A 26,822-nucleotide genomic window follows, 5' to 3' on the forward strand; every position below is an offset into this window, starting at 1 on the left:
TTCATCTGTGAAAGTGTGAAACGTCAAATGACTTTTCCAAAGGATCAAGCACAATCCTTGTACACCCAAGGGGTTCTTTTTCTCCATGGCTGATACAGCTCCAGGCCCATTCTTATGCCAGTTTAAAAGAAAGGAAGCCCTTGAGTTCTGTGACAGCCCAAGAGAAGAAGCAGGGGAAAGTGCATTTGTTAAAATATTAATTAAATATTAAATAAATGCTTGGTCCACCTTTCAACATTTCCAGGGCAGTTTACAGTATTATTATTATTATTATTATTATTATTATTATTATTATTATTATTATTAAATATGTTCCCCTTCCTCTGAGGATCACAGGGCAGTTTACTGTGACAATAGGTCAAAAAGCACAGTAAAATAACCAATATGCAGTAGCTGACAACAGTAAGGGGCAGCTCTAAAAACCACCACAGCAGAAATGAAAATACACCTGAGATCAACTGGAGCCTGGGCAAATAAAACTGCCTTTGCCAGGCACCTAACAGACATTTGCCAGGTGAGACACCCTTGAGAGAGAGGTCTGCAAGCAAGGTGCTACAACCAAGAAGGCCCTGTCCCTTGTTGCCACTCACATCACCTCAAAGGGGTGGGGGTGGGGGGCGCTACCTAAAGGGGGTCTGCCTCTGAGTAAGATCTTAGCCTACAAGGAGGTTGATGTGGCAGAAAACAATCCCTCCAGTGAGCAAAGAAAATCACTTGAAGAAAGTGATTACTCAGTTTTCTTCAGCAAAATGGGGACAAGTGTAAATATTTCAACACTCTAGAGAAAGCGTAATTTCTCTCACTTGCCTTTCAAATTCTAGCATGAAGAGAACCGAGGTCAGATAATATCATAGCAGATGCTCTGGGCAGCTGAATTACACCCCCCCTTTTTTTAAATGTTCCAGGCCAAAACTATATTAAGAATGGCTTTTGGATGCAGTTAAGTAGCAGTTCACATCCACATAAATGATAAGGTAATGATGCTCATGGCTTTAATACAATATTTGGCAATTGCGGACATCTCTCTTAAAATCCCAGCTGCTAAACTGGTAGGATAAAAGTTTTAACTCACCAAAAATGCCTCTAATGCAGGCTCAGGCCAACTTGGCCTCCAGACGTTTTTGGGACTACAACTCCCATCATACCTAGCTAACAGGACCAGTGGTCAGGGATGATGGGAGCTGTAGTCCCAAAACATCTGGAGGGCCGAGTTTGCCTATGCCTGTTCTAATGCTTCATTCTTGCAATAATGTAGCTTGTAAATGTGATTTGTATGCCCCAAAAACTCAAGCGCAGAAGGGAATTTACATATCTTTGCAAAATTAACTCATGAGTTGGACCACTGAGGTTTAGGAACTTATTGCTTGAGAAAAAGAATCAACATGGCAAGAACTACCAAAGACAGTAAGTAGGTGACAATTTTCAGTGAACAAAAGTACAATACAATTTTCGGTGAACAAAAGTACAATACATGTTAAAAAATCTTCACAGAGCTTTTGTTCAGTCACTTAAGCAAGGAAGTTTTAAACCAGTCCTCCAGGTTACTCAATTAAAATAAATCATGCCTGATGAATTATGAGATTTACTGAATTAATTGATTGTTTTATTTATTTATTTAAAATATTTACATCCCACCCTTAACATAAAAATCTCAGGGCAAGGAACAATAGCTTCAATAAAGAAGAAGAGAACAGAATAAGCATCACACGAGAAGATAAAAATACAAAAACCTATCACAGATAAACATCAGTATGAATTGCCAAATACATAGATTAAATCTGAAATGATACATGTTTCTGAAAAAAGAGAGAGGGTTAGTTCAGTCCCAAAAACTAGAGAGGGCCACATTTGGCCTCCAGGTCTGAGGTTCCCCATCACTGTTTTGACAAGTGATCCATTGCAAATCACGGACTGCCCTTCAATGCAGCAGGACTGAGGTCCTGTTCTCAGAATGCAAGAGTCATTTATGGGGACCTGATACAAGCACAGTTAAGCTACACCATACAGCTATACAAAAATGAAATGGGAAGTAACTACACACTAGTGCCTCCTGTATTCACTATGACCTCCTGTATTCAAAGTGGAAAATGGAAATGGCAACAGCACACTCAATGTAATGGAACAAAGCGTCTCAAGGTATAAGAGTCTAAGGTAGTGATTTATTTAGTTGAAAACTTGTACCCATAAGGTGACAGCCTGCAAGTATGAAAGAAGTTCATAGAAGATTTAATATACAGTGGTGCCCCGCAAGACGAATGCCTCGCAAGACGGAAAACTCGCTAGACGAAAGAGTTTTCCGTTTTGGAGGTGCTTCGCAAAACGAATCTCCTATGGGCTTGCTTCGCAAGACGGCAATGTCTTGCGAGTTCCTCTGGTTTTTTCCCCTCCCCCCCCTTTTCTAAGCCGCTAAGCCGCTTATCAGCTGATCCAATCAGCAGATAAGCCGCTAAAAGCCGCTAATAGCGCTAATCCGCTATCTGTCAATGGGCTTGCTTTGCAAGACGAAAAAACCGCTAGACGAAGAGAATCACAGAACGGATTCTTTTCGTCTTGCAAGGCACCACTGTATTTAGACTGTTACAGCAAGGTGCTTATGTCAGTACTCTCATGTAGCAGATGGAGAGGTTTCTTCTATGTTGTTTATCAGCAAACAGGATATAAAGAAATTGATATATTGTGTAGCAGTAGTATATCCTCTTTTGATACATCTCCCCTAAATTTGTAAGAGTTTACTTTCTATGAATAAAAACATTTGATGAGCTTCTTTTTTGAGGCAAGTAGATAATAATGAGTTTCATTCTTACAAGGCTTCACATACTGAGACTGAAGACACTACATACTGTACTTGCCCCACTGAGTCTGGGCATTGTGAAGATACATCTAAGCATGAAAATTAAACTAAACAGTATGCCATCTACTCCAAGGGGGATTCCCTCCCCTGAGTGATTCCTCCAGGTGCACCCCACCCCCCAAAAAATGGATGGTTGCAATTATTTTCACATTTCCTTGAAAGCCCTACTGAGCTCAATGTGGTGCCAAGCATGCTTAGGGGAATAAATAGGCTTCAGTCCTAAGCACATATACAGTCGTATCTTGGTTGTCGAATGGAATCAGTTCCGGAAGTGCGTTTGACTTCCGAAAATGTTCGAAAATCAAGGCGCAGCTTCCGATTGGCTGCAGGAGCTTTCTGCACTCAATCAGAAGCCTCTGAAGCTGCACTGGACGTTCTGCTTCCCCCAAAAGTTTGCAAACCGGGACACTTATTTCTGGGTTTGCGGAGTTCAGGAGCCAAAACATTTGAGTCGCAAGGCATTCAACAACCAAGGTACAACTGTACTTGGAAGTAAAGTCTACTAAAATTAATGATAACTTGCTTCCAAATAAACTTGCATATGCGATCAAGTGTTTAAGTGTCCATTTACGGGCATGAAGAGCTCTAGTAAAGTGAGAACACTTTCTTACTGCAAAGTCCCCTTGAATTTCAAGTACTTAGGTACAGATTAAATGTTGTTTTAGATTGCACTGCAGCATTTAATAGATTGATCAGTTTCAAAACTTTTATTCATCCTAGAGCTCCCCCAAAATTAACTGGATAGGAAGCTTTTTACAAGTATTTACAAGAATACAGTCATACCTTGGAAGTCAAACAGCTCAGTTCCCGAACATTTTGGCTCCTGAACGCCACAAACTCGGAAGTGAGTGTTCCAGTTTGCGAACTATTTTTGGAAGCCGAATGTCTGATGGGGTTTCCGATTGGCTGCAGGAGCTTCTTTCAGTCAACCAGAAGCTGCGCTTTGGTTTTTGAACGTTTTGGAAGTTGAACGGACTTCCGGAACAGATTCCGTTTGACTTCCAAGGTACAACTGTACTAGTATTTAGGGAATGCTGAATGGCAAGCACCATCTTAAAAGAGGCATCTCTCATTTTTCTCTTCCTTAGGAGAGAATGCTTCTTCTAAGATGATGCCTGCTAAGATGCCAGGCTAAGACACCTAAAAACAAAGGCAGTATGCTTCTTGCTTCAGAATTCAGATCTATTGTTCTTATCCATATGAACATTTAATTAATGAATCTTGTTGTTGTTGTTTAGTTGTTTAGTCGTGTCTGACTCTTCGTGACCCCATGGACCAGAGCACGCCAGGCACTTCTGTCTTCCACTGCCTCCCGCAGTTTAGTCAAACTCATGCTGGTCGCTTCGAGAACACTGTCCAACCATCTCATCCTCTGTCGTCCCCTTCTCCTTGTGCCCTCCATCTTTCCCCACATCAGGGTCTTTTCCAGGGAGTCTTCTCTTCTCATGAGGTGGCCAAAGTCTGGAGCCTCAGCTTCACGATCTGTCCTTCCACTGAGCACTCAGGGCTGATTTCCTTAAGAATGGATAGGTTTGATCTTCTTGCAGTCCATGGGACTCTCAAGAGTCTCCTCCAGCACCATAATGAATCTTAAACTTATACAATTAATCAACTTTTTAAAATGAAGCAACAGCCCTAGTTTTGGAAGAGCATTATCTTGCTGGTATTAAAGTTGATTTGATCTTTTGAAACACACATAGCCCCTTCATTTACAGAAAGCAAAATGGTTTTATTTTAACTGTTCCCCAAGATTATAGACAGAGGTTCTGAGATGACATCTGCAAGCTCCTTTAGTACTAGCACCAGCCCCACTGCATTACGTGCCATTGTCGGTATTCCTGCATTGCAGGTTGTTGGACTCAATGACCCTTGGGGTTCCTTTGAACTCTACTGTTCTATTATTTTATGATCTACTGTTTAGCTAGGGAAATTTCAACACCATTTCTTCTTGGGCATCAAATCTTATTGGGAAATATTTTTTTTTTCAGGGGGGCTTGTTCTCTGAGCTAATCTAATTCCTCAACATACTTCTGGGATACTGCTATAGGAAATATTAGATGCTGACTTCCCTTGTACAGTTCCTGGACGTGTCTGTTAGCAATACCTAACAGATGCTGCAAGTCCTGGTGCTACAGGGTTAACAATATCTATGCAGCAAGAGAGAGCTCTCAGTAGGGAGGCTAGCAAGCTCTCATTAATGGCTTCCCTTTTTAAATGAACTTCCCCTGAGCGCAAAGCTGAGTGTCAGAAAAAGCAGGGTAGAAGCTAATGAGTAAATGCTATGGAGAGTTCTGTGCTCTACAAAGGCACTAAACAGCAGCCTCCTCCCCTCTTCCCAGGGAAGTCTCTACAGGGCTCCATTCCCAAATGGACAATTATGACAATGCTCTGTTTCTATTAGGTGGGGGGGGGGAGGAAAGGAGACCAGGGAAGAGAGATACCTGCTTGCAAATATTCAAAGAGAAGCAATTCCTAATGAAATTAACTATTTACTGTGTGCGTGCACACACACACACAAACATCAGACTGCTGAGCTGGGGCAGTGTTTCTCAGGAGAGTATGCTGTAAAAGCCTTATCACTGGGTACACTTTAAAAGCTAGTGTTTGAAAAGGGGCCCATTTCTAACATATGTCTGCATTAGAAGGAGGATCACATATTCCCCCTGGTGTTTAAAGTTCAGTACCACATCTCCCAAGCTGCTCTCGAGATCAAAGTAGCTAGGCTGTGTGACAACTCTATAATGCAGGGATAGGAAACCTGTAGCCCTCCAGATGTTGTTGGATCCCATCACCCCAGACCATTGACCATGCTAGCCAGAGAGTTGTCGTCCAACACCTTTTGTATTGGGTTAACTTTTGCTGATGAAAAAGAACACAGGATTTTGACATGCATCAAACCACTTTTCTGATGGCATCATATCAATTCCTATTCTGGCCAACAGCAAGAGAAAGGATTTTGCACAGGGAAAACACTCATCTTTCAGCAGAGTGGCCATTTTTGTTCGTTGTTTTTTCTGCACAATTTCACTCATGGATTCCTTAGGCTCACTGAGAATACTGCTATTTGGATTACGTGGTTGACAAACAGTGTCAGGTTTTTTTAAAAAATAATAAATGTTTTGTTGGAAAAATGTTTACAAATATCAATCATTCTTGGGGATGTTAGCTGTGAACTTTTCACAAATTTAGTTTCTCTCAGAGTATACACAAAATAGCAACTCCAACTGTCCTCATCCACCCAGAGGAGTGACATAAAGTATTAGAGAGTGAACAGGAAGCTTGAGACTCCCGCCTTTCACATCTAACAGAGGATGAAGAAAAAAACCAGAGACTCATTTCTGTTGATAACCTTCTGTGAAGATGGAAAACTTATATGACTTCACCCACTAAACATCTACCAAGAAAAGCAAGGCTATTATGAAACTGTGAATTCAGATCAGCCCCCTTGGGATAGACATCAGTACAGTCGCACTGTTCTTCACTGATGGCAGGAAATTTTACAATGTTCATATTGTCTAGATACAAGAATAATGGAAGTAAACAAAATTATGAAAGGAGTTGCAAAGAAGATCCAATATTCCTTTCCCAAGGTCTAGTAAAGTATAAGATTAACAATCTTCTCAGTGGGATGCAGAATAGTCAATAAAATGCACACCCCACAAAATTTTTAAAATACATGCCCCCCCAACCCATCAAGATTCATAATTGTTTGAAAACAACTGTTATTGGGTGGGGGAATAGATCTTGGTCCATGCAACAATATTAACTGTAGCCACTAACGACAAAGGCATTATATTATGGTTGTTTGATGTGCATGTTTTACAATGTCCACAATTAACATTAATTATCACACAGGGCCTGATGAGCTGAACCCAAGGACACTAAAGAAGCTTGCTGGTGTAATCCCAGAGCCTCTATAAGCATTCTTGGAGAACAGTTGAGGTCCCTGCAGACCAGAGGCAGGCAAATGTTATCCCCATTTTCAAGAAGGGTGGGGGGAGACAGCCAAGGTAACTACTAACTAGTCAGCCTGTGGACCCATCATTGTTCAACGTCTTTATAAATTACTTGGATGAAGGAATTGTGGGGATGCTCATCAAATTTGCAGATGGCACCAGACTGTGAGGGGTAGCTAATGCCACAGAAGACAGAATCGGGATTCAAGATGACCTTAGCAGATTGGAGTACTGGGCCCAAACTAACTGAATGAATTTCAAATGTAGGGTTCTATACTTGGGCAGGAAGAATTAGCTGCACAAATATAAGATGGGGGACACCTGGATTGCTAGTAGTACATGTGGAAAGGATCTATGGGTCTTTAGTAGACCACAAGTTTACCATGAGTCAACAGTGTGATGCAGCAGGAGCAGCAGCAAAACACACACACAACCTAATGCTATTCTAGGCTGCATCAACAGAAAGGTAGTGTCCTGATCAAGGGAAGTAATAGTCCCTATCTATTCTGCCTTGGTCAGACCCCACGTGAAGTACTGTGTCCAGTTCTGGGCACCACAGTTTAAGAAAGATATTGACAAGCTGGAACATGTGCAGGTGAGGGTGACCAAGATGATAAAGAGTCTGGAAACCAAGCCTTATGGTTGAAGGAGCTGGGTATGTATAGACTAGAAAAGAGGAGACTGAGAGGAGATATGATAGCCATCTTCAAATATCCAAAGGGTGCTCACATGGAAGATGGAGCAAGATTGTTTTTTCCTGCTCCAGAGTGTAGGACCCAAACCAATGGTTTTAAGTTACAAGAAAGGAGATTCTGACTAATCATCAGGAAGAACTTTCTGAGAGTAAGAGATGTTCAACCGTGGAACCTTGGAAGGTGGTGGACTCTCCCTCCTTGGATGTTTTTAAGCAGAGGTTGGATGGCCATCTGTCATGGATGTTTTAGCTAAGATCCCTGCATTGCAGGGGGTTGAACGAGAAGATGACCCTCAGCATTACCTCCAACGCTACAATTCTATTATTCTAATATGCTTGGTCTTGCTAAGGGGGAAATGAAGTAGCTGAGAATTAAGTGGCAACTCCAAGCAGACCTCTCTGGGTTCAGCTGGCCCACCCGCCAGTATCAGTCATTTATGGGAAAGCCTCACTCAGTAAGGTCATTTCAAAGAGATAAATTTCACTCTGTACACATAGACACGAGGTTCCAGATTTGCATGTTCAAGCACCGAACGCTGCTCCCTGGCACAAAGGTTAGTGACTCATGCAGACCCAGTAAGCAGCCTTTGTTTCAGAGGCCCCCATTAGCTCTAGCAGGGTGAGATGTAGGCGGAAAAGCAACCTTTGCTCAGCCGTAGATGGAGCTGCAGCCTTTCAGCACCACAGAGCTTGGGCAAGCTAGTAAAAAGACCACATACTTATATACTGCTGGCCTGTGCTTTATCCTGTGGACTCCCCCATCAGCCAGGTTGGCTGCCCTGGTGGCAAGGCAGGACATCACCATGGGACAGATGGAGTCTGGGGATACAAAGATAGTGGTCAGCAAGACCCAGCCATGCCCATGACTAAGAGAAAAAGCTTTCCTTTCTTACCCTTTGTTCTGCTTGTACTTACTATAGCAGACATACTGCACCTCTCCCCGGAATAAAAAGTTGAATGCCAATGACATGTCTATGGAGTACAGAACAGCACTCAGAGCAAACAGCAATGCCCTCATATAGGCAGACAATCCTTTTTCCCTTTCTGAAGTCACAAAAGGCAACTCTTCTCCTAAGCAGACCCAGAGACCACCACCTATCCAGAGAACACTGCCTCTAAAATCACTTTGGGCTCTACATTCAAAGTGTGAATGTGAAAGCATAAGAAGAGCCCTGTTGGGTCAGACAAAAGGCCCCTCCAGTTCAGCATTCTCTTTGTACATTAACCAACTAGATGCTCTGGGAAGCCTACAAGGTCAACAGCCCTCTCCCATTGTCCTCCAGCAACTGATACTCAGAGACCCTTGAATTTTAAGGGGGGGCACATAGCCATCATGGTTAGTAGCCATAGATAGCCTTATCCTCCATGACTTTATCTAACACCCCTCACCCTTTAAAGCCATCTATGTTTGTGGCCATCGCTACATCTCATGGCCCTGAATGCCATGCAAAGAAGGACTTCCTTTCATCTGTCTTCAGCAACGCATGAAATTTGGCTTTCCTATGTACTGTAGTTGCAGAAATCACAGCACCTCTGTAGAGATGCAATGGCCTATTAATGATCCAAAACTATCCGACATTAATGGTGGTGATCCTCGCTTGCCGAAACATAGGCTGCTTAATTCAGAAGAAGGCTGGGATCGACATCCACCAAGGAAAATTCAGTACATAACAGACTGGAAAATTAATTGATTCTTGTACCTAACTTAATTATTGGCACAGTGAAGTTTGAGGGTCATAAATATACATGTTCTGTATGGAAGTTTTTGGCAATTGGTCAACTGCAGGGGAAGGGAACTGTGAGGGGATGATTAGCTGCTTGTGCTTAAAATTGTGCCCCCTCAGAGTTTGTGCGGCTCCACAAACCTCTGTGTGTGACAGAGCTCCTCAGACATGTCTGCTCTAGTCACTAGTAGAGTCTGACAGTGGCTGCCTGCGGAAGCGTTTCCAGCAAAGAAGCTCCTTAACGGAAACGCGTCTCCTGGACTCACGACGTGGCAGCTTCCGGCGAAGTATGGGTCTCCCTACGGTTGCTTCTGACACCTCCCCGCTGTTTTCGCTGGACGTGTCTCTCACCCCTTTCTCTCCCCTGCTAGTTCCTGCCTTGGCTGCTGCGTCTCTCGCAGCATTACTGAGATCCTCCTCCAGAGACCCCTCGCTCCCCCTGCTGGTCCCTGCTTTAGCTGCTGACTCTCTCCCAGCCTCTGGGAGCCCTACCACCTCCCTTTCCTCTGATGTCAGTTCCCTGACATCCACCTCCCCTCCAGGGCCCCCTTCCCCCCCGCCCCTACTCTCTCCTCTGGGCGGTGAGGAGCTAAAACCCCGAAAAGAATCCTCTTCATCTTCAGACGTCTCGAACATTTCCCTCCATCGGTCTTCGTTCCGGCTCGCTGAATCCTCCTCCGCCTCGGAATCAGAGAACCCCTCCAACTCTTCTTCTTCGTCGGTGGTGGCGAAGTATTCCCTCCGGAACCTCGCCACTGGCTGAGGTTTACGAGGGAATCTCTGATGAAAAGTTTCTATCAAAACCTCGTCATCTACATCCTCTGCCATGACCCAGGTGTTTTCCGACTCCGGCTCCCCTTCCCACACTACCAAATACTCTACTTGATCTCCCTTCCACCTGGAATCGAGAATCTCCGCTACATGGTAGCTGTGTTCTTTTTCCTCCATAGCTGGTCCCCTATTGACCCTCCCTTCTCTGTCCCCTTTATACGGTGACAGCAACGACCTGTGGAACACTGGGTGCAGCTTCATGTGGTTCGGTAACCGGAGTCTGAAAGCCACTGGGTTGACCTGCTGCATGACTTCAAATGGGCCCAGCCTTTTGGGTCTTAACTTCTTACAACCCCCTTTGAATGGTAACCCTTGAGTGGACAGCCACACCTGGTCCCCCACCCTAATGCTTTCCCCTTCCCTTCTGGTTTTGTCTGCCTGCCTCTTATATTCCTCCTTAGCCCTGTTTAAGTTAAGTTGGAGCTGGCGATGGATCGCTTCCATTTCTTCAACGAACTGTTCTGCAGCTGGAACGCTCCAGTTCTCCCCTTCCCCCCCTGGGAAGGCTCGGGGATGACACCCGTGATTAGCCAAAAAGGGGCTCATCCCCGTGGACACGTTCTCTGCATTGTTGTAGGCAAATTCTGCCAACGCCAGCTTCTCCACCCAATCATTCTCTCTGTCATTCACATAACACCTCAAATATTGCTGGAGGACACCATTAGCTCTTTCCGCCTGCCCGTTGGTTTCTGGATGACGGGCAGTTGAGAAATTCACCTCTACATGCAATAAGCTCATGAGCTTCCTCCAGAACCTGGAAGTAAATTGTTTCCCTCGGTCAGAAACCACCCTCAAGGGGGCGCCATGCAGCCTAAACACATTTTCCACAAACAATTTAGCGGTTTCTTCCGCTGTGACCGCATGTGAGCAGGCTATAAAGTGGGCCATCTTGGTTAACAGGTCTACCACAACCATGATGGCTGTTTTCCCTCTGGACCTTGGCAGATCAGTCATGAAATCTATTGCCACTGCCTCCCATGGTCTTTCCGGCGTGGGTAGTGGTTCTAATAAACCTGCCGGTGCCCGCCTCTCCCCCTTGGCTCGTTGGCATTGGTCACTCCCGCACATCTTCCCTGACCTTGGGCCACCAGAATTCCCTGGTAACCAGCCACATGGTTTTGTGCTGCCCAAAATGCCCTGCTGTGGGGCTATCGTGCAGTTGCTTGAGTACCTTTTCCCTCAATTCCCCTTCAGGTACGTATAACGCTCCCTTGTAGTACAACGCCCCGTTTCTCTCCTCAAAACCCCCGGGTTTGTCTCCCTCCCTCCTGAGACCCCTGAGTTTGTCCTGGGCGTATTCATCCTGCACCGTTCCCTCTACCAGTTCCCTTTGCCCCACCAATGCCGCCCCACACACCCAGCGGTCCTCTGGAATGACATGGGTCTCTTCGGGTGCTCCCTCCCCCTCCAAATATTCAGGTTTGCGTGAGAGAGCGTCCGCCCTAACGTTCTCTGGGCCTGGCACGTAACAAATCTCAAAGTTAAATTTGGAGAACTCCTGGGCCCATCTCAACTGCCGTTGGTTGAGCACTCGCGCAGTTCTCCAATACTCTAGATTCTTATGGTCCGTGCACACTTGCACCTTATGTTGTGCACCAAATAGCAGGTGCCTCCATCTCCGGAAAGCCTCATGAATCGCAAGAAGTTCCCGGTCGTACACCGTGTAGTTCCTCTCGGATTTGTTCAGCTTTCGCGAAAAGAAGGCACACGGTCGCCACTCTGACTCCTCCTTCCCCGGCTGCAGAAGAAGCACCGCCCCTATGGCTCTGTCAGATGCGTCTGTTTCGACCCTCAGCTTTTTTTGTAAATCCACATGCAGAAGTTGTTCATCAGAGGCGAAGGCCCTTTTCAGTTCCTCAAACGCTCGCTCCGCCTCCGCCGTCCAAACAAACTTCTTTTTACTGCTGAGACAGTCCGTGATGGGCGCCGTCAGGTGGGCGAAGTTTCGGATGAACTTACGATAAAAGTTTCCAAACCCTAGGAACCTCTGCACATCCTTCTTGGTTTTGGGTGTTTTCCATTCCAGCACTGCTTGAACCTTGCCGGGGTCCATGGCCAACCCCTTGTCTGACAAGCGGTACCCCAGGAATTCCACCTCCTTGGTATGAAACTGACACTTCTCCAGTTTCACCCACAGCCTGTTGGCTTGCAGCCTGCTCAACACTTCTCTGACGTCTCTCACATGTTGCTCCTCATTCTCCGAATACACCAACACATCATCTAGGAAGGCCACGCAATTCTTGTAGAGCAAAGGCCCCAGTACGTGGTTCATGAATGATTGAAAACACGCGGAGCCTGTTTGTAATCCAAAAGGCATCACAAGGTATTCAAATGCCCCCAAAGGGGTGAACATGGTGGTTTTCCATTCATCCCCTTTCCTTATACGTATCAGGTTGTACGCCCCCCTTAGGTCCAGCTTTGTAAAAATCTTTCCCTTCCGCACCCTGGTCAAAATATCATCAATCCTGGGCATAGGAAAAGCCGCCGGCTCTGTCACTGCATTTAACCGCCTGAAATCACATACAAGTCTCGGCTTGTCCGTGTGCTTTTTATCCACAAAAAACACTGGGCTACCCCCCGCTGCCTTGGACTCTCTGATGAAGCCTCTCTTCAGGTTCTTGTCAATGAACTCTCGCAACTCCTGCATTTCCCTGTCTGACATGGCATACAACTTGCCTACAGGAAGCTGTGCTCCAGGGAGTAAATTGATCTGGCAATCAAAGGGCCTATGCGGGGGTAGTTGGTCAGCTTCCTTCTCGCTGAACACGTCGCTGAGATCAGCATACTGTGGTGGCACCTTCCCCTTCTCCATTACTTCAGTCCCTGCCAGGGTGGCTTGGGCCCCTGCTGAACCCTTTTCCCCCCTGCAGTGTTCTAAGCAATGTGCTGAACCGAAGGAAACCACTCTTTGATGCCAGCCCACCAGCGGATCATGTAGGGCTAGCCAGCTCATTCCCAAAATAATGGGAGCGCCTCCCAAGGTGGCCACATTAAACGCTATCAGTTCTGTGTGCCTTGCCACCCTCATTATCATTGGGACGGTCTGCAAGCTGACGCCTCCTCCCAACAACTCCCTGCCATCGATCGTAGTCACCTGCAGGGGGTTGCTTAAAGGGATCGTCTGTATCTGGTGTTCAGCAGCAAACTCCTTGCTCATAAAATCGCAGGAGCTGCCTGAGTCCAACAGCGCCTTTATTTTTAGGGGGTGTCCATTTTGCAGCTCTAGCGACACTTCAATCACTAGAGCAGGTCGAGGAGCTTCTGGCACGGGCACTTTCACTGCTCTTTGGCCTGGCTGCAGTGCCCTGACGGTGGCAACCAGGCGTTGGCTTTTACCTGCTCCGTTTCTCCCTGCTCTCCCCCCTCAACAGCTCCCACCATCCCTTGCCATTCCTTCCTCTGGGGGCAGACTCTGGCAAAGTGGCCTGGCTGTTGGCAGAGATAGCATTTCCGGGCTCCTTTTCCCTCCTTCTTAGCCCCCTCACTGGGCTTTGAAACTGCGCGCGCGCGCGCTGTTCCGACTTCCATCGGCTCTGCCGGCGGGAAAGCTGGCTCAGGAATGTCTGGAATGCGGAACTCCTTCCAACGTTCCCCTCTCCCTTCCCGCCTCTCCAAGGCTCTTGCCTCCTGGCGCGCTCCAATGGTCAGCGCAGATTTGGTCAGCTGATCCATAGACACCACCCTGGGGCTCCGGGACAGCTCGTCTTTCACAGCCGAAGAAAGACCTTCTTCAAATAGCATCTGAATGGGTGCCGCCGATAAATCCCACCCCAATCTGTGAATCAGCATGGTAAATTCAGTCCAGTACTCACGGACAGATCGGCTTCCCTGCTTGCAAGCCATTAGCTGTCTGCGCACCACCCCTTCCTCAATATCGCTGGAAAACATGATATCCATTGCACGAAAGAACTTCATAGTGTCCTTTAGGATATCATTGTGCGTTGCCATCAGGGGTCGAACCCAGTCTCGCGCCCCCTTCTCAAGATGCCCAATTACGAAAGCAACTCGCGATTCCTCATCAGGGAACTCATCAAACTGCACATTAAGGGCATATTGCATCTCTGTCCTAAAGGCATGGTAATCCTTGGGGTCCCCCCCAAACTTCTGCACCAATCCTGGTACCTTTCTGGGGAACTGAGTGGTTCTCCCCTTCTTGTCTGCATCCTGAGCCCTTCTCTCCTCGAGCCTCGCCGTCTGCAGCGCAAGTTGGACCTCCAAAGCTTGATACCTTTCTTCCAAGCTTGGACCAGCTCCAACCCCTGCCTCTCCGGTTCCGGCTGGGTTGCTCATGATGCTTTCTCCTGCACAGGCAGCGTGCAAAGACTGTCAGACTGCTGTGAGGGGATGATTAGCTGCTTGTGCTTAAAATTGTGCCCCCTCAGAGTTTGTGCGGCTCCACAAACCTCTGTGTGTGACAGAGCTCCTCAGACATGTCTGCTCTAGTCACTAGTAGAGTCTGACAGTGGCTGCCTGCGGAAGCGTTTCCAGCAAAGAAGCTCCTTAACGGAAACGCGTCTCCTGGACTCACGACGTGGCAGCTTCCGGCGAAGTATGGGTCTCCCTACGGTTGCTTCTGACACCTCCCCGCTGTTTTCGCTGGACGTGTCTCTCACCCCTTTCTCTCCCCTGCTAGTTCCTGCCTTGGCTGCTGCGTCTCTCGCAGCATTACTGAGATCCTCCTCCAGAGACCCCTCGCTCCCCCTGCTGGTCCCTGCTTTAGCTGCTGACTCTCTCCCAGCCTCTGGGAGCCCTACCACCTCCCTTTCCTCTGATGTCAGTTCCCTGACAGGAACCTTAGGCCTGTGGGCCAAATGTGGTCCCTCTAGGCCTCTCTATCCAGACCATGGGACATTCCCAGACCACGCACCCCTCCCCAGGCTATCCTCTTCACTGGTCCTGCTCTGTGCCCTCCTTGAGTTCCACCCACCTGCACAGTCAGAAGGATCACTAGGGGCAAAGATGCCTTAAAATTTATTAAGATCATCTGATTGATTAAAAAGGTGTCCCCGATAAAATCAGGCAGATTTTTTTTAAAATTTAAACATCTACCCATACTGCGCAGGATTTACATACTGCTTGACCATCAAAAACCATTTAGCCATCAAAACATGTAATCTATTTACCTAAAAAAACAATTAAAATGTTGATGAAATCAGGTATGTGTTAAAAACAAGCTGACCTAAAAAAATTCAAAAGACAAATTTATGTAAAATCACAGCAGTTTAAAAATATAGAGAGACATAATAATTACATGTTAAGAATTCATGTCTTGGTAGGCTTGCCAAAACAGGCACCAAAAACAATACATCAAAGGTGCTTGCCTAATATCAATGAGCAGGGCGTTCTAGGGTGTAGGTAGTGATGGTGATGCCTTTGTTTTAGAAAGATGAAAACAATGGGTGGCAGGTACCAGCTTAAAAGAGGCATCATTCACTGCCCCTTCTCACAAACAGAAGGGAATTCCTTTCCTGTAACAGCACTCACTACAAAGTGTGAACGCACCATATAAAACCCAAAATATGAAGGGGTTTTTCTCATAGTTATCGCTACAACCGATGATTACAGCTCCCAATCTTTAATCATCAACAGAGCTGTTTAACATACGGCGCTTGAGCAAACTGGATGCCCCATGGTGTTTCGCCACTAGTTATCCTGGCACATGGCAATGGTGAGCAAGTCAGAATAAATGCAAGACGTGTTTCTCGCCACCAGGTGGAGTCACCTCCCTAACTAGCCAGAGGCAAGTATCATCATCCGGTGGCTTTGTCAACACTTTCCAAACATCTCCTAGTGTGTGTGTGACCCAGATACTTCAGAGCAAAGCTCAGTGAGGAGAGTCAGGTGGCAGATCTAACAGGGGAAGCTGCATCACCCTCCCCTCTCCTGATCATTACACCAGCCTGTCTCCTGGCGCTCATCGGCAGCGACTCACCTTGGCAGCTAGACACAGATATTGATTTGTAATTTAAATATGTTGCAGAAAGGCTCCAGGCATACACTGCACTAAACTGACCCTGAAGCTTTGTTTAATCAGGACTTTAAAGAGAGAGAGAGATTTTAATTAAGAAATACCCAAAGTTCCATATGTGGACAAGAGTGGTAAGACAACAAGCAGACTTGTTTAATACCGATACATTATCAAGGCAATTACTTCTTGTGCAGCAACAGGAGCTAATTAGCTATTTTAGAAAGCAAAAATAGATTTAAAAAGAGGTCTCATTTAAATTCTCCGCCTGCTTCCCATCATAAACAAATGACATTCAAAACTCTCAGGAAAGGTGCACAGAGCACCAGTCCCTCTGAGTAATGTTGATCTAGAAGATGATAAAGAAGAGCTCCTTTTTCTCCTGACAATGAGACCTTTGAAAATTTAGCTCTTGGTTTCCCTGTGGGCAAGCGCTCTTCCCTTTAAAAACTCTGTGGGGTTGGGTTTTGTGGCTTTACGTAATCGACCAGCACCCGGATCATTCAAGACATAAACCATAGGCCCAATATCCGCTTATTCCCTGTGGTGACCTGAGCACCCTTAGCCTCTGTCAGGGAACTGACATCGGAGGAAAGGGAAGTGGTAGGGCTCCCAGAGACTGGGAGAGAGTCAACAGCCAAAGCAGGGACCAGCAGGGGGAGCGCGGGGTCTCTGGAGGAGGATCTCAGTAATGCTGAGAGAGACGCAGCAGCCCAGGCAGGAAGCAGCAGGGGAGAGAAAGGGGTGAGAGACACTTCGAGCGAAAATAGCGGGGAGGTGTCAGAAGCAACTGCAGGGAGACCTATGCTTCGCCGGAAGCTGTCACGTCGTGAGTCCAGGAGACGCGTTTCCGTTAAGGAACTTCTTTGCTGGAAGCGCTTCCGCAGACAGCCACTGTCGGACTCTACAAGTGACTAGAGCAGACATGTCTGAGGAGCTCTGTCACACACAGAGGTTTGTGGGGTCGCACAAACTCTGAAGGGGCACTATTTTAAGCACAAGCAGCTAATCATCCCCTGATAGCAGTCCGACAGTCTCTGTACGCTGCCTGTGCAGGAGAAAGCATCATGAGCGACCCAGCAGGAGCCGGAGCCGCAGGGGGTGGAGCTGGTCCAAGCTTGGAAGACAGATACCGAGCATTGGAGGTCCAACTTGCGCTGCAGACGGCGAGGCTCGAGGAGAGGAGGGCTCAAGATGCAGACAAGAAGGGGAGAACCACTCAGTTCCCCAGAAAGGTACCAGGATTAGTGCAGAAGTTTGGGGGGGACCCCAAGGATTACCATGCCTTTAGGACTGAAATGCAATATGCCCTGAATGTGCAGTTTGATGAGTTCCCTGATGAGGAATCCCGAGTTGCTTTCGTAATTGGGCATCTTGAGAAGGGGGCGCGAGATTGGGTTCGACCCCTGATGGCAACGCACAACGATATCCTGAAGGACACTATGAAATTCTTTCGTGCAATGGATATCATGTTTTCCAGCGATATTGAGGAAGGGGTGGTGCGCAGACAGCTAATGGCTTGCAAGCAGGGAAGCAGATCTGTCCGTGAGTACTGGACTGAATTTACCATGCTGATTCACAGATTGGGGTGGGATTTATCGGCAGCACCCATTCAGATGCTATTTGAAGAAGGTCTTTCTTCAGCTGTGAAAGACGAGCTGGCCAGGAGCCCCAGGGCGGTGTCTATGGATCAGCTGACCAAATCTGCGCTGACCATTGGAGCGCGCCAGGAGGCAAGAGCCTTGGAGAGGCGGGAAGGGAGAGGGGAACGTTGGAAGGAGTTACGCATTCCAGACATTCCTGAGCCAGCTTTCCCGCCGGCAGAGCCGATGGAAATCGGAACAGCCCGCGCGCGCGCAGTTTCAAAGCCCAGTGAGGGGGCGAAGAAGGAGGGAAAGGGAGCCCGGAAATGCTATCTCTGCCAACAGCCAGGCCACTTTGCCAGAGTCTGCCCCCAGAGGAAGGAATGGCAAGGGATGGTGGGAACTGTTGAGGGGGAAGAGCAGGGAGAAACGGAGCAGGTAAAAGCCAACGCCTGGTTGCCAGCAGGGCACTGCAGCCAGGCCAAAGAGCAGTGAAAGTGCCCCTTCCCCAAGTGCCAGTGCCAGAAGCTCCTCGACCTGCTCTAGTGATTGAAGTGTCGCTAGAGTTGCAAAATGGACACCCCCTAAAAATAAAGGCGCTGTTGGACTCAGGCAGCTCCTGCAATTTCATGAGCAAGGAGTTTGCTGCTGAACACCAGATACAGACTATCCCCTTAAGCAACCCCCTGCAGGTGACCACGATCGATGGCAGGGAACTGTTGGGAGGAGGCGTCAGCTTGCAGACCATCCCAATGATAATGAGGGTGGCAAGGCACACAGAACTGATAGCGTTTAATGTGGCCACCTTGGGAGGCGCTCCCATTATTTTGGGAATGAGCTGGCTAGCCCTACATGATCCGCTGGTGGGCTGGCATCAAAGAGTGGTTTCCTTCGGTTCCGCACATTGCTTAGAACACTGCAGGGGGGAAAAGGGGTCAGCAGGGGCCCAAGCCACCTTAGCAGGGACGGAAGTGATGGAGAAGGGGAAGGTGCCATCACAGTATGCTGATCTCAGCGACGTGTTCAGCGAGAAGGAAGCTGACCAACTACCCCCGCATAGGCCCTTTGATTGCCAGATCAATTTACTCCCTGGAGCACAGCTTCCTGTAGGCAGGTTGTATGCCATGTCAGACAGGGAGATGCAGGAGTTGCGAGCGTTCATTGACAAGAACCTGAAGAGAGGCTTCATCAGAGAGTCCAAGGCAGCGGGGGGTAGCCCAGTGTTTTTTGTGGATAAAAAAAACACGGACAAGCCGAGGCTGGTATGTGACTTTCGGGCCCTAAATGCAGTGACAGAGCCGGTGGCTTTTCCTATGCCCAGGATTGATGATATTTTGACCAGGGTGCGAAAAGGAAAGATTTTTACAAAGCTGGACCTAAGGGGGGCGTACAACCTGATACGTATAAGGAAAGGGGATGAATGGAAGACCACCATGTTCACCCCTTTGGGGGCATTTGAATATCTCGTTATGCCTTTTGGATTACAAGCAGGCTCCGCGTGTTTTCAAGCCTTTATGAACCATGTACTGGGGCCTTTGCTCTACAAGAATTGCGTGGCCTTCTTAGATGACGTGTTGGTGTATTCGGAGAATGAGGAGCAACATGTGAGAGACGTCAGAGAAGTGTTGAGCAGGCTGCAAGCCAACAGACTGTGGGTGAAACTGGAGAAGTGTCAGTTTCATACCAAGGAGGTGGAATTCCTGGGGTACCGCTTGTCAGACAAGGGGTTGGCCATGGACCCCGGCAAGGTTCAAGCGGTGCTGGAATGGAAAACACCCAAGACTAAGAAGGATGTGCAGAGGTTCCTAGGGTTTGGAAACTTTTATCGTAAGTTCATCCGAAACTTCGCTCACCTGACGGCGCCCATCACGGACTGTCTCAGCAGCAAAAAGAAGTTTGTTTGGACGGGGGAGGCGGAGCGAGCGTTTGAGGAACTGAAAAGGGCCTTCGCCTCTGACGAACAACTTCTACATGTGGATTTACAAAAAAAGCTGAGGGTAGAAACAGACGCTTCTGACAGAGCCATAGGGGCGGTGCTTCTTCTGCAGCCGGGGAAGGAGGGGTCCGAGTGGCGACCGTGTGCCTTCTTTTCGCGAAAGCTGAACAAATCTGAGAGAAACTACACGGTGTACGACCGGGAACTTCTTGCGATTTATGAGGCCTTCCGGAGATGGAGGCACCTACTAATTGGTGCACAACAGAAGGTGCAAGTGCGCACGGACCATAAGAATCTAGAGTATTGGAGAACTGCGCGAGTGCTCAACCAACGGCAGTTGAGATGGGCCCAGGAGTTCTCCAAATTTAACTTTGAGATTTGTTACGTACCAGGTCCGGAGAACGTTAGGGCGGACGCTCTCTCACGCAAACCTGAATATTTGGAGGGAGAGGGTGCACCCGAAGAGACCCATGTCATTCCCGAGGACCGCTGGGTGTGTGGGGCGGCATTGGTGGGGCTAAGGGAACTGATAGAGGGAACGGTGCAGGATGAATATGCCCAGGACAAACTCAGGGGTCTCAGGAGGGAGGGAGACAAACCCGGGGGTTTTGAGGAGAGAAACGGGGCGTTGTACTACAAGGGAGCGTTATACGTACCTGAAGGGGAATTGAGGGAAAAGGTACTCAAGCAACTGCACGATAGCCCCACAGCAGGGCATTTTGGGCAACACAAAACTATGTGGCTGGTTACCAGGGAATTCTGGTGGCCCAAGGTCAGGGAAGATGTGCGGGAGTATGTGAGAGGGTGTGACCGATGTCAACGAGCCAAGGGGGAGAGGCGGGCACCGGCAGGTTTATTAGAACCACTACCCACGCCGGAAAGACCATGGGAGGCAGTGGCAATAGATTTTATGACTGATCTGCCCAGGTCCAAAGGGAAGACAGCCATTATGGTTGTGGTAGACCTGTTAACCAAGATGGCCCACTTTATAGCCTGCTCACATGCGGTCACAGCAGAAGAAACCGCTAAATTGTTTGTGGAAAATGTGTTTAGATTGCATGGTGCCCCCTTGAGGGTGGTTTCGGACCGAGGGAAACAATTTACTTCCAGGTTCTGGAGGAAGCTCATGAGCTTATTGCATGTAGAGGTGAATTTTTCCACTGCCCGCCATCCAGAAACCAACGGGCAGGCGGAAAGAGCTAATGGTGTCCTCCAGCAATATTTGAGGTGTTATGTGAATGACAGAGAGAATGATTGGGTGGAGAAGCTGGCGTTGGCAGAATTTGCCTATAACAATGCAGAGAACGTGTCCACGGGAATGAGCCCTTTTTTGGCCAATCACGGGTGTCATCCCCGAGCCTTCCCAGGGGGGGAGGGGGAGAACTGGAGCGTTCCAGCCGCAGAACAGTTCGTTGAAGAAATGGAAGCGATCCATCGCCAGCTCCAACTTAATTTAAACAGGGCGAAGGAGGAATATAAGAGGCAGGCAGACAAAACCAGAAGGGAAGGAGAAAGCATTAGGGTGGGGGACCAGGTGTGGTTGTCCACCCAAGGGTTACCATTTAAAGGAGGTTGTAAGAAGTTAAGGCCCAAAAGGCTGGGCCCATTTGAAGTCACGCAACAGGTCAACCCAGTGGCTTTCAGACTCCGGTTACCGAACCACATGAAGTTGCACCCAGTGTTCCACAGATCATTGCTGTCACCGTATATAGGGGACAGAGAGGGGAGGGTCAATAGGGGACCAGCTATGGAGGAAAAAGAACACAGCTACCATGTAGCGGAGATTCTCGATTCCAGGTGGAGGGGAGAGCAAGTAGAGTATTTGGTAATGTGGGAAGGGGAGCCGGAGTCGGAAAACACCTGGGTCAGGGCAGAGGATGTAGATGACGAGGTTTTGATTGAAACTTTTCATCAGAGATTCCCTCGGAAACCCCAGCCAGTGGCGAGGTTCCGGAGGGAATACTTCGCCACCACCGACGAAGAAGAAGAGTTGGAGGGGTTCGCTGATTCCGAGGTGGAGGAGGATTCAGCGAGTCGGAACGAAGACCGATGGAGGGAAATGTTCGAGACGTCTGAAGATGAAGAGGATTCTTTTAGGGGTTTCAGCTCCTCACCGCCCAGAGGAGAGAGTAGGGGCGGGGGAGAGGGGGGCCCTGGAGGGGAGGTGGATGTCAGGGAACTGACATCGGAGGAAAGGGAAGTGGTAGGGCTCCCAGAGACTGGGAGAGAGTCAACAGCCAAAGCAGGGACCAGCAGGGGGAGCGCGGGGTCTCTGGAGGAGGATCTCAGTAATGCTGAGAGAGACGCAGCAGCCCAGGCAGGAAGCAGCAGGGGAGAGAAAGGGGTGAGAGACACTTCGAGCGAAAATAGCGGGGAGGTGTCAGAAGCAACTGCATGGAGACCTATGCTTCGCCGGAAGCTGTCACGTCGTGAGTCCAGGAGACGCGTTTCCGTTAAGGAACTTCTTTGCTGGAAGCGCTTCCGCAGACAGCCACTGTCGGACTCTACAAGTGACTAGAGCAGACATGTCTGAGGAGCTCTGTCACACACAGAGGTTTGTGGGGTCGCACAAACTCTGAAGGGGCACTATTTTAAGCACAAGCAGCTAATCATCCCCTGATAGCCTCTAACAACTATATTCCAGTCTGCATCTGTATTTGAACTATTTTAATGTGTGTGTTTTAAAATATGTGACTTTTTAAAGTTGTTTCATATATGGAAGTGTTTTTAATAGTTTTATCCTTTTCTTGTTTTCTGGTTGTCACTGTTCTACCTGTTTCATAATTGTATACTGTATTTCACTGTTGTAACCCACTCTGGAACATTATAGCAAAGGGCAAAGTGAGAAATCTGATAAAATAAATTAACAAGAGAAAGACTGCAACACTCTTGGTTCCATCTTACCCAATAAATAATCGACCCGGGGGGGGGGGGAGAAAGATGAAAATGTTCTAGTTCCTGTCTGACTGAACCTCCAAATACAGAGACCTCCAGGCCTCAAAGTCAACCCTAGACTTGCTTATCATCTGCATTTTAGCTCTGTAAGAAGCCACCTCAAAGCTAGCTGCCTGGACCAATTCTTATAAATAACTGCACAATCCTACTGGAGGACAAAGCCAGACAGATTGTGGGCCCAGAATCCTGATGGCCAGTGCCGGTGTCACTTCCTGTGTGAAGTAAAGAATGACACTGGAACAGAGTTGGAACAGTGACATTAGACAAAACAAAGCAAAAATCTTTTAAGGAAGACACACCCCAGCATTAATTATATTCTAAAGAAGTGATGTGGGCTTTCCAGAAATTTTTCACCAGGAAAATTTTCCAGAGCAAATTAGGATAATTTGCATTGTGTAATTTGCATTGGGGGGAATTCTTATGCCCTAGATAGTGATCTAAATTAGCGTGTTGACTTAACTTGCATTTAGCAAACAAAGGTAAACACTCTGAAGTTGCCAAGCTTGCTTAATGTTCTATTTTCAAATGTCATCCATTCATTGTGAAATGGAAAATTTTCCATGGGAAAATTTAGCACTGGAAAATTTTCTGCACATCATTGTTCTAAAAGGAGGAATGCAGAGCAAAGAGCTGGAAGGGGAAGCAAACAAGGGAATGGCCACAGAAATTAAAGTTGAGGTGATCAATCAACTTCAAAGCTTTCGAGAGGTTTCATGTGCTTCTATAAGGCAAGGTAAAGGAGCAGTGGCCTCAATAATCACAAGAATTTTTGGCATGATGGAGAACTGGATACCTGAAACTGAGCAACAAAGACTAGCGGGCAGTGATACCTGCCAAGATCCAGCATGTGTGAATCCAAGCTAGACTAAAGAGTGCAAATCATAGCAAGCTGGCCACATAATTCCTGTAGGTGATTTATGGGCCTGCTACCAGAGCAGGTGAGAGGTCAAAACACATCAGGTGCTTTGTTTCATTTAAGTAAGTCTCTCTTTAGAGCAGGGTGGAGAACCGGCAGTCCTCAGACTAGTTTCATGTGGCCAGCAGGAAGCAAGTTGCTATGTAATCCTGCAATGATACAAACTTCACCCACTTTTGGCTCTGGCTATGACCACCATCAGAGGGACGCGGGTGGCGCTGTGGGTTAAACCACAGAGCCTAGGACTTGCCGATCAGAAGGTCGGCGGTTCAAAGCCCCGCAACAGGGTGAGCTCCTGTTGCTCAGTCCCTTCTCCTGCCAACCTAGCAGTTCGAAAGCATGTCAAAGTGCAAGTAGATAAATAAGTACCACTCTGGCGGGAAGGTAAACGGCGTTTCCGTGTGCTGCTCTGGTTCGCCAGAAACGGCTTAGTCATTCTGGCCACATGACCCGGAAGCTGTACGCCAGCTCCCTTGGCCAATAAAGCGAGATGACCGCCGCAACCCTAGAGTCGGCCACGACTGGACCTAATGGTCAGGAGTCCCTTTACCTTTATGACCACCATCAACAGCAGCCCCCCCCCCCCTCATATCCTTCATAGGAAAAAAGGACTCCCTAAGGCAAGAAGGTTGCTTTAGAGAGACAAACTATGTGAATGTTTAGGCCCTGTGTCACTGGTGACCATGAGCCAAACCGCACAGCCACTGTTAGATACTACTCTTATCCCAGCCAGGATCTATTCAAGTCTTCCACTTCCCTTCTCTACAGTGAAACCACTCACTAAGCTCTGTAGTGTGAGAGCTCGGCCCATGCAGCTTCTTTCAATCTGCATCTCAAAGTAGCCCTCTCAGGGTAAGGCTGCCTCCAGAAACTGATCTTGGCATAGCTGTGCATTTGCTCCATGTGCACATGTTCCATGGAAGGAGCAGTATCCTGAATACCAATTGCTGGAAACTACCAGTGCTAAAACCTCAGCGCCTAGGACTTGCCGATCGCATGGTTGGCGATTCGAATCCCCGCGGTGGGGTGCGCTCCCGTCGTTCGGTCCCAGCGCCTGCCAACCTAGCAGTTTGAAAGCACCCCCGGGTGCAAGTAGATAAATAGGGACCGCTTACCAAGCGGGAAGGTAAACGGTGTTTCCGTGTGCTGCTCTGGTGCCGGTTCGCCAGAGCAACTTCGTCACGCTAGCCACGTGACCCGGAAGTGTCTGCGGACAGCGCTGGCTCCCGGCCTCTAGAGTGAGATGAGCGCACAACCCTAGAGTCTGTCAAGACTGGCCCGTATGGGCAGGGGTACCTTTACCTTTACCTTACCAGAGGGGAGAGTGCTGTTGTGCTCATGTCCTGCTTGCAGACTTCCTGCAAGTAGCTGGTAGGCCCCTGTGAGAACAGGATGCTGGACTAGATAGGCCATTGACCTGATCCAGCAATATCTTCAATACAAATACAAACACAAACACAAACACAAACACAAACACAGACACAGCAATAGGCAGCTCTCTTTTTCCAGGGGAGGATGGGTGCTATCTAGGTATCTTCTATCAAGATAATTCTGTTTTGAGATCAAAACATTTTTCCACCACTCAAAACTTCAGTAATCTAACTGAAAATATGGTTAACCATCCCACCCATGAGAAATATGATGGTGTTCACACAAAACACACATATTAGACATTACCTGTGACATCTACTAATTATATCCGGATAACTTAGTTGGCTAAACGCAGGGATCAGCAAACTTTTTCAGCAGGGGGGCGGTCTACTGTCCCTCAGACCTTGTGGAGGAGCCAGACTATATTTTTGGGGGGAGGTCGGAAATGAACAAATAACCCAGAGATGGATTTTTAAAGAAAGCACACCTTCTACTCATGTAAAAACACCAAGCAGGCCCCACAAATAATCTAGAGATGCATTGTAAATAAAAAGACACATTCTACTCATGTAAAAACACACTGATTCCCGGACCGTCCGAGGGCCAGATTTAGAAGGCGATTAGGCTGGATCCGGCCCCCGGGCCTTAGTTTGCCTACCCATGGGCTAGAGCATGGTGCTGATAAGGCTAAAGTTGCAGATTTGATCCCCATATGGGACAGCTGCATATTTCTGCATTGCAGGGGCTTGGATTAGATGATCCTCAGGGCCATTCCCAACTCCACAATTCTATAATTCTATGACTAACACCTGCACCAGAGGTTTAGAAATAAAAAGTTGAAAATAAACCTTTTAGTGGCTGAGTACCCCCAGCATTTGTGTAGCCCTTTAATCAGATCACATTTAGCAATTCCCTGACTGGATTTTGGAATCTGTCTTACAACGCATGATTATGGCAACAGAAGGAAAAGAGGCCTGGTTAACATCCTCTGAGATCAAGTTTTGGGGGAAGAGCAAACGACACAGCCAACTCTGACTACTTCGAAGGGGCGTTACTGAATGAGTAATACCCTCTAGCTGGTATTTTGACAATTTAGTTCCATAAATTAAAGACCTCCATCCTGCCATACTATATGTGAAGATGAGAAATTAGCTGGGAATACTTGTTTTTATGCATTCTGCATCTGATGTGCTTTGACTACTGCTTTCTTTCCAAATAAGCCCTGCTAAATGTATTCTGTTTTGCTGTGAGATCCCGATTCAATTCATACCCAAAGGTTTGCAAGAGTGGGACAATGGCTGCTTTTAAACCAGTCTACCGGCAGTATCCCAAAGGCGAACCTGAAAGCCAAGTATACTTCCCCAGACTATGGGGCAAACTATGCTTTTGGGTGGCGACCCCACACGGTCGGCGGCTAAGCAGCTTAGTGCAGAATCAGGACAGCTCAAGGCAGCAGCCACTGGTGGCGGGAGAAGATGCAATTCAAATAATCCGATTGAGAAAGAACTTTCACATGAAGCAGGCAAGCAAATGGCTTGACACACACTCCCCTCCCTCTCCCGTGCTGTGGGCAAAGGGGGCGGGTGATCTGTAAGCTTTGGCACTTGGCAGCCTACACAAAAAGATCAGTCGCTAGATACCGGGATCTCCCCCACCCACTCTTCCTTCAAGATAAGGGCCTCAAACCACCTTGGAGCCGGCTCTTGAGTACACTCTAGACAGTAGGCCTCGTGCCATCCTACAAGTGGGCTTCCTAGGTCCAGATAGGATGAAATGTTGACAACATCAGCTAGGAAAGGTGAGGGAGGCCTTTGGTAGTGCCAGGGCCCTGGGAAGTAAATGCGTATCTGGGCTACAGTCGTATTGTCACAAAAATAAAGAAGTTAGCACTAGATATCAAAATCAGCGGGGGCGGGGGAGGAAAGGAAAGGAGTAGAGGCAAACCTCAAACGGTGCTGTGAAAATGCTTATTAGAGTAGTTGTATAACAGCAGCAACATTAATTTCAGACCTCCTGCAAAGCTTTTTTCTTGAGGGTGTA

The 26,822-nt window shown here is 47.7% G+C and overlaps 1 protein-coding gene across 7 annotated transcripts in view; it reads right to left on the reverse strand.

Annotated features, from left to right (window-relative positions):
- DGKZ (diacylglycerol kinase zeta) overlaps positions 1-26,822 on the reverse strand; it is a 157,320-nt gene that overhangs the window by 76,426 nt on the left and 54,072 nt on the right. Inside the window, exon 2 of one of the 7 annotated variants that reach the window (XM_082223967.1) lies at positions 8,221-8,320. The exons of the other annotated variants lie outside the window; for them this stretch is intronic. Within the exon in view, the coding sequence (XP_082080093.1) occupies positions 8,221-8,306 (86 nt within the window). The 5' untranslated portion in view covers positions 8,307-8,320. The remainder of the gene's footprint in view (positions 1-8,220; positions 8,321-26,822) is intronic. 7 annotated transcript variants of the gene reach the window in all.

This window comes from Podarcis vaucheri (assembly GCF_965113315.1).
Source record: "Podarcis vaucheri genome assembly, chromosome: 1".
Lineage (NCBI taxonomy): Eukaryota > Metazoa > Chordata > Lepidosauria > Squamata > Lacertidae > Podarcis > Podarcis vaucheri.